At 40.2% G+C, this 9,106-nt stretch overlaps 1 protein-coding gene across 1 annotated transcript; it reads right to left on the bottom strand.

Moving 5' to 3' along the window:
* Positions 1–259: 259 nt before the first annotated feature.
* On the bottom strand, positions 260–2,647 carry LOC117335765. Its single transcript, XM_033895945.1, has 2 exons — positions 2,400–2,647; positions 260–955 (listed from the first exon to the last, which is right to left on the bottom strand). The coding sequence occupies exons 1-2, from the start codon at positions 2,516–2,518 to the stop codon at positions 280–282; spliced, it is 795 nt and encodes a 264-aa protein (XP_033751836.1). The 5' UTR covers positions 2,519–2,647; the 3' UTR covers positions 260–279.
* Positions 2,648–9,106: the final 6,459 nt, after the last annotated feature.

Genomic DNA, 9,106 nt, shown 5'->3' on the forward strand with positions numbered 1-9,106 from the left:
GTTATCGCGATTTCCTGAGAAATACTGAAGGGATATTTATGAAATTTGATGTACAGGTTGTCCGTTGTCCCTTGTTGTGCAAGTTTAATTACGAGACTGAAAACAGACTTGAACGATTGGCAGCCTTCTCGGATTTGGACAATTTAATTTTATTATCGCTATTTCCCGTATAGGACAACAAGGGAATTATTCAGACTTGTAGAAATTTAATTTTCAACGTGTTGCTTAGTTGAATAGTAAATAAAAACAGACAAAAAAGTGAATGAATACGTGATGTATTTAGCCAAAACAGCTACAAGTTTTACGTTTTGTAGAATACTTAAATCGAAGTTTCTTCCTTTTCTTTTTCGCCTTGGTATCTAATGCGTATTTTGTTTTGGATTTAGCGCCGGTGTCCCCATGTATTCCGCCTGTGGACTGTGGTACCTCCAGGTTCTTGGCGCTTGTCTTTATACCCAATATTTCATGCCAGGTTTCCGGGACGATACTTTTAGCACGCGTACGTCGCTTACTGTTCTGGGATTGCGCCAGATTCCCGGTACTACCTAATACTGAGGTTTTACTACCATTTTTACCCTTGTTTACATCTTCTAAGTCAAACAGCTCGAAATGCTCGTTCCACTGGTTATAAAGCTGTTTTATATAACCATACGGATCGTCATGTATATACTTGACTCGCTCCGTCCATGTGCTCCATTTTTTCTTCACGTTCCCGCCGATATTTGACATCATGTAATATCGGTGACGGCCATTTTGAGATAGAATATTGAGCACACGTTCATTCGGAACTCGAGTGATTTTTAGGTAGCATAGAGGGATAATCCAGTCCATTTCCAAATCACTGATATCTAGATCGACGTCCGCGTCATACTTGACGGACGGGAACTTCCTGTAATCTTTGATCACGTCCTTAGCGACGACGAAGCTGTCCCGGGTTAGTCCCAGTAATACCTGTCTACAGACGGAAATCAATATTTTTCAGTGTTTGATATGGTTACTATATACAGGGATACACTTTATTGTCCCTCTCCGATATACAGTGTAGCCAAAGATACCCCCGATACATCGTACCATCTGTGATTAAGTTTTGCTTTGAGACACATATGTTTCGAGATAGTGCCAAAATGCCAAGAACTCGATTCATTCACAAACGGAACACAACAATCACTTAACAATCGGAACACTATGCATTCACCTCACAACAGGAACACGATAATTCACTTCACGACCGGAACATGATGATTCACAAACGGAACACGATGATTCACAACCGGAACACGGTGATTCACAAATGGAACACGATTCATTCACTTCACGACCGGAACACGATAATTTACAAACGGAACACGGTACCTTCATGGCCGGAACACGATGATTCACAAATGGAACACGATAATTCACGACAGGAACACGATACATTCACAACCAGAACACGGTACATTCACTTTACACGATGATTTCAAAAACGTAACGGTAGATTCACAATAGGAACACACTATGCATTTACAACCGGAACACGATATTTCACAAACAACCTTCACGATACATTCACAACCGGAACACATGAATCACAATCAGAACAAGATAATTCATAGCCGGAACACGATAATACATAACCGGAACATGATACATTCACTTACCAACCGGAATATGATAATTCAATATCGTAACTCGATAATTCACAAGCGGAGCACGGCGCATCCCGAGCCATATCTGTACAGTACCCAATGTAACAACATAAGAAGTGGCGATGGCTTAGTTTTAAGCGATGGCCTCCAAGCTGATAACAATATAAGGAACCCTGCAGGTAGAGTGTAAGAATTGTACCTGCTGCCCCCATTGCATTGATCGTAAGAGGCGACTAAATTTGGGATCTTATCTTTTCTCTTTCTAAACAACTTTCTTCTTCCTAATGTCTCCCTTGACAATGCCTCACTTTTGGCCTTTAGTTGAGCGTTCGCCCCTGTGAAGAAGGCTTTGGGTTCTGTTCCCTAGCCGAGACATACCAAAGTCTTTAAAAATGGTAGTTCCTACTCCTGCTTAGCGCTCAGCATATTTGGAGTGGGACGACTGGTTCGCCCGTTGTCAGTATAATGTGACCGGGTGGGGTGTGCTGCTGGGTGTCTTCGGCAGTATGCTTCAGTGAGGTAGCACTATAAATCGGCAAAAGTTCCGGCCTATCACAAGGAGACTTAACACGAACATACCGCAGCCTCCCAAAACACACATATGCACTCACCACACGCATGCATGTCGCACGCACGGGAGGCCGTCCTTAAATGACCTTAGCTGTTAATAGGACGTTAAACAAAATAAACCAAACCAAACCAAACAATATAAGGACTAAGTTGGTCTCCACACTGATTTGCGCAAACGTTTCCTCTTTTTCCGAGACTTACCTCAATGGATCCCCACGTTTGTCTAGCTCAATGAAAATCCCCTCTACGAGAACGTTGTCCTCAAGTTCTGAGTATTCGTCCGACATTAACAACTTCTGGAGACGCGCCTCCTCGCCCATCTCAAAGGTGACATTTACCTTCAAAGATTTTATCCCTGACTAATGTATGCATTTTCGCTATCGTCAAGATATTTGGCAATGGTGAGTGACGTCATAATGAATATTATACTATGACGTCACTACAATTGTGATCGAAGTAGATGTCCTAGGTCAAGGTCAACTAGTTCAGTTGTGGTAATGATGTCAACAACATTTATGACGTCAAACACAAGTATGGTTGTATGCAAGGGTTTCCATGGCTAAGCGATGGGGCTGATGCTGATGTGTGTCTGATACGTAGAGGTAATATTTCATATCATCTTGTAATAACAAATTTATTTTTTCTTTGACTGGACAGAGACATGGATGATGGAAGTAAACACTGACAAGAGCATGTACCTAAAACATGTGGGACGGGAAAAGTTCTAGTTATCATACCAAACACCAAGAAACAATATATACAACAGCTGTAAGAGGAGTGGAAAAATGCACGGCAAGACAGGGGTTCGAACCCGGGACTTCCGAGCACTAGCCGGATACTCTACCAATTGAGCAAGCGGGTGGTCGCCGATGATCGACCCGGTCCAGTTCCGCTACACTCTTCCCTTCCTTTTGAAGTCTTCGACCCCGTAGACCTGACAACTCTCAACCAAGGTTCGAGTATCACTTGATACCGAACTTAAGGAAATAACTTAAAAGTTTCCATAGGAAAGCATTACATATTGTTCCCTTAAACTCTGTTATGTATTCCTATGGGAAAGACTAAGTTAAGAAATTTTCTTAAGTCAAGGAATGTTCACGAACCTGGGGCGAGGGAAACTGGATGTAGTAAATTATCTCCCTTTGACGAGTAGACTGGGATTTTGCAGTATGTGATCCTGCGTTTGCCAGTAACGTCATTTCCAAACATACTTTGCGCATACAAGGGTCACTTTGAACTAGTTCGATTTTTATTTCTAAGGTCAAGGTCACGGTCGCGATATTATTTTCAGGTATCCCTTTGTCAACTGTTTCTTATTAAAAACCGAAGTTGATCTTGCTTTCATGCACATTGAATCAGTTCCATTTTCACTTTGCTAACGTAGGCCACAAAGGTTAACAAAAAATCTTAACTTCCCTCTTTGTCCCCATTAAGTCACTTTGTATGAAGATAAGTTGGCACAAGGGGATATTTTGAGTATGATTTAGGCTGCTCGAGTCAAGGTCACTTCACCTTTTAGGTCAATGCTGTTCTTGCTTTTCTGGTCAAGGTTATCTTTACTTATATATCTATTTTTATCCCAAAATGACTTTTATAGTCATACTTTATAAGTTAGACGTTAGAATGAATATTTTGCCAGATTTTAAACTGAGCACCCCGAATGATTAACCTATCAAAAGTATTACTAATTTTATTTTACAGGGTTGTCACCTGGTTATGGTTACCAGTACCTCTTGAACGTTTGGCTGGATACACCTGATGGTCCTGGTTGATGTAATACCAGTACCTCTAGATCTGAGACGCGATACACCTGGTGGTCCAGGTTGGTGTAATACCATTAAGTGATTCTCTATGTATTTGCTGTGGTTACTGCGATGCTGCTTTTCTGGATCTCGGAAAGAAACATATGTCCATGATAAAGATAAAATTGAGAAAAAAGAACTTCCGGTTACTAATCACTCAGCACAGGAAGTATTAGGTGATCAACCGTCGGAGAATATCATTGGACTGACACATATTGATAGTTACAATAGTTCCCAGGGAAGTGGCCGTCTAAAGGGAATACCTTCCCGCGAACACAGCGCACTGCGTATACCGGAAACGGAAGTCCCAATGTTTGTTCTTACACCACCACTCGGTTCCATGAGTGGAGAACTGTGTACGACCGAATCCAATAGTTCAGCTGAATTGTTATATTTGACCGGGGGTAACAAAGAACGTGAATGTAAACTATCAGGAATACTGAAATACGATTCTAAAACCGATAGTGCACTGTGAGAGAAGGTCTTGTCAGGACGAAAAATAATGGGTAAAAATCCCAAAATGCGATGATTTTTATCATACTACATTTGTGCATTTTATAGCTGACGAAGCGCAGATTTTCAATGTAAAGTATTCGGTTGTTATTACCTGCCTGTTAAAGTAAATACAAAGTCTAGAAAGTAAAAGAAAATTGTGTTAATTGTGCTATCGAATTTTTTAGTAACTCATAATATGTTAGCGGAATGAGATACGCCCGTCCGATACCACACGGGGTGTACACTCATCTATCAGAACGCAATAGATATCAATATAATCAAAGTACTGAAAGTACGGTAACGTTAAAACTCTTGTGCAATTTTATCAGTTGACAATGTTTTACATGTCTTTTCTTCTGTTTGAATTGTAGGATTTCACTTATTTTTGAGCAGGTCAATGTTCAGTTCTCCCATTAGTTCATTACTGTACTTTGACAGATAGCATATTTTGGTCTGACCAAACTCATGTTCATTGTTTGTATTTTAGTTAGTCAAAAGCCGTTTGAATGTGTTTACACAGTTGTGATCCTGAATATGGTTGATGTTAACTTGTTTCAGCACACTTTTTTGAGTTCTAGTACAGGAACGCACCAGTTGAATGTAACTAATTAAGGGACATTTGATTTTGTGAAGTAGTTTCAAGGTAAGAAATGAATGTCAGATTAACACTGCAGCACTTTGAAGAGTTTTACCTGGGTCATTGTATTGAGAAGGTTTAGTGATAGGACTCTTTCGACTCTCGATTCTAAGATTAGTTAAATCTGAAAGAATGAAGAACTTGGCCGAGCTCTACTAAGTATGGAGGAAACCCGCCATGATATTCTGATTCAGTTATTGAATGGTATCTCTTGTCAATAAACGGGCCATAAATCCACCGACGGCAAAAGTGGTAATCAAACATGGCTGACTTCAACTTGTTACCAAGTTTGTTTGGGAATCTCTCCGAAATGTTAATTAAGTGAAAACTGAAAATGAAATTTGGAAGCCCTGATGGCATTTAACCAGGTCACCAGAAAAAAGGTCCATTATATTGTTGCACGCAAATGAAGTGTGAAAAATGGACGAACCCAAAGGGATAATCCCCCCCCCCCCCCCCCCCCCCCCCCCCAGGAAACTTTTAACCCATTGCATGAGTAATCTGTGAATCGGTAAAAAGCGCGTTTCATGCTCATCTCTCAAAAGCGCTAACAATAGCTTGCTCAAACCTATGATTTTAGCGATAAAAAGGCTATATCCGGGACGCGATACAGTTTGGCCCAGACAACAAAGTATCATTCGGAAAGATGTCTGCTTATCTTGAACACAACCATCGACTGAAAAAATGTATTTTCAAGCTTTCGATAATGTAGGGTTCCTGGTGAAGTGGAAGTGAGCCGACAGTGTAAAGTTCGTTAGATACATTTCGTCGTAATACCATTCTAAAACTTGTCTGGGAGACAGGTGATGTTGTTTTTTATCATTTCGCCCGTAATGGATGTCAAAACGCATATTTATAAATATCGATAAAAACTCTATGCAGTCATCAGCTGGATATTATTTTTAGGATTGAGATGGCGATTTGTCAACAGGTAAATAATATCCCAACTGAAATCACGTTGATAACCTCATACCACCATGTTAATGTAAGCGAGTTTAAATAACATCCTTAAATCGCACAAGGAAATAAATGTTTCCTGGTGAGATGGCGACCCTGATACCCCCCCCCCCCCCCCCCCCCCCTCCCTAATCTTCCTAGCCCATGTCAGTGTTTATTTCGAATCAAGTACCTTTGTTACCACTGTTGTGTATGTCACATTGTCTGGGATAGAGTCTATTTCCTTCCACAGGCGGGCGAAGTGATGTAAATGTAGGATTAGGACAAGAGTTATTAGCCTCTCGCAAGTTTTGAGCCTGCAGGGGCGAATTTAGAGTGAATTTGTATTGAAATAAAACTGTAATAACTGATTGTCTGTTCGAGACGGATAAAATACCGTGCAAACTTTGCACCGGATGGTGGGCTGTGAAATCGCCCTACGTCCGTAGGTATTGAACGGAGTTTTCATTGGTTGGGTTTCTCTTGGTCCCTAGTTGTGCCAATTTGGTTTTGAGCCTGATCTTGGAACAATATGGCCAACTTGGATTTTGACCATTGAAATTTATTATCTCTATTTCTTGAAAAGTATTTGGGTGATTTTTCTCAAACTTAATTGGTAGGTTCCCTAGTTTTGCGTCTGATCGGGAAACAAAATGGCGGAGAGGCAGCTATCTTATATTTTGAAAATTAAAAACTGTTATCGCTAATGCTTGAAAAGCACTTGAGTATTGAATATTTTGTTACAACACTTGTTAGCTAGGTTGTATATAATTTAACAGAGAGGCAGCTGACTAAAGGTCAAGATCACTTGGTAAAATTTCAAGATCTTATTCTGTATCTTTTTACTAATAAGCATTTTGCTTTGATGTGATAAATAGAAGTTGTTAAGTATTAGACAAGGAGTCAAGTGACCAACTGTTAAGGTCATAGAGATCAAGGTCACTGGGTCAGAGGCCAATGTCAGATTTTTTTTACGTTATCACTGGTCAACAGTTTGCTATGAGATTATGAATTAAAGATGGTTGGAGTTCTCTTGCCAAATGTCAAGGTCATTGGGTCAAAGGCCAAGGTCAAGTTTTGTATCTTTTCATGAAGCAAAGTTTGTTGGAATGAAACAAGGAACAAATGTCCAAAGATCAAGGTCACTGGATCAAAACTAAAGGTCAAGGACAACGTGGCTCTTTGAATGTGACCTTGGCTCTTAGTGGGAGACGTATCTTGGATTAATTGAAACAAATCAAATCTAATTTAAGAGTTTTATACTGGTATTTCCATTTATTTTAGCCCAACAGATATGGAGGGGGATGTGTATGATGTATATCTTTCTCCCTTTCCACATGATAGGGCTCTTGTTCACCTATCAGTCTTCTAGCTTTATCATGAGTTTGATCCAGAACACAAAATGTCTGATAAATTGGTATTACGATTTCTAATTCACCAAATGTTCTTCTCAGACATCTCTTAGATTTCATAGGTAAGGTCCCCTTATCTCAAGCTTCATATGTAAGGTAACCTTGGTCCTTAGTTAACAGATCTGATCCAGAAAGTAAAATTGCTGGCAGTTGAAGTTTAGCACCCATACCTTTGTACATCTTCTGTTGGGTCATGCGATTCAATATGGAATGAACTTAAGTTTAGGTTAAAGCCACATAATGGGAATCAGTCTTTTGCACTTAAGTTGACAACAAAACATATGTTTAAAAAATTCTTTTGCAATTAACTAAAGAAGAAAACCACAAAATGCCTATCAAGCTTGTGCACTTATATATTTATCGATTCTGGTATATAGCTATTTTGATTGTATTACTACTCCCTTCCCAATAACTTGTAGTAGTGTTTATTTCATTTTGACTACGCTGGACACCTAGCTCTATGAAGCACAATTAAACGCAAGCTGTCATATTGTTGACGTATCTAACACGCCGGAATTATATGTATGACTTGAATGTTCGATACGATATTTCTTGCTCTAAAGAACCAATAATGCTTTTGATAATTAACTGGCAATCTTCAACACATCAGTTTTAAAGCATTTATTTAACAATATTTTCATTCAAAATTCATTAAAATATACATACATTTTTATCACAGAAATCAGCTGTACCGTAGTATAGGTAGTCCGCCCAATCACAGAAATCAGCTGTACCGTAGTGTAGGTAGTCCGACCTATCACAGATATCAGCTGTACCGTAGTATAGGTAGTCCGACCTATCACAGAAATCAGCTGTACCGTAGTGTAGGTAATTGTAGTCCGACCTATCACATATATCAGCTGTACCGTAGTGTAGGTAGTCCGACCTATCACAGATATCAGCTGTACCGTAGTATAGGTAGTCCGACCTATCACAGAAATCAGCTGTACCGTAGTGTAGGTAATTGTAGTCCGACCTATCACATATATCAGCTGTACCGTAGTGTGGGTAGTCCGACCTATCACATATATCAGCTGTACCGTAGTGTGGGTAGTCTGACCTATCACAGAAATCAGCTGTACCGTAGTGTAGGTAGTCCGACCTATCACAGATATCAGCTGTACCGTAGTGTGGGTAGTCCGACCTATCACAGAAATCAGCTGTACCGTAGTGTAAGTAGTCCGACCTATCACAGAAATCAGCTGTACCATAGTGTTGGTAGTCCGACCTATCACCGATATCAGCTGTACCGTAGTGTAGGTAGTCCGACCTATCACAGAAATCAGCTGTACCGTAGTGTGGGTAGTCCAACCTATCACAGAAATCAGCTGTACCGTAGTGTAGGTAGTCCGACCTATCACAGAAATCAGCTGTACCGTAGTGTGGGTAGTCTGACCTATCACAGAAATCAGCTGTACCGTAGTGTAAGTAGTCCGACCTATCACAGAAATCAGCTGTACCGTAGTGTAGGTAGTCTGACCTATCACAGAAATCAGCTGTACCGTAGTGTAGGTAGTCCGACGTATCACAGAAATCAGCTGTACCGTAGTATTGGTAGTCCGACGTATCACAGAAATCAGCTGTACCGTAGTATTGGTAGTCCGACGTATCACAGAAATCAGCTGT

This window comes from Pecten maximus, chromosome 10 (genome assembly GCF_902652985.1).
Source record: "Pecten maximus chromosome 10, xPecMax1.1, whole genome shotgun sequence".
Taxonomy (NCBI): domain Eukaryota; kingdom Metazoa; phylum Mollusca; class Bivalvia; order Pectinida; family Pectinidae; genus Pecten; species Pecten maximus.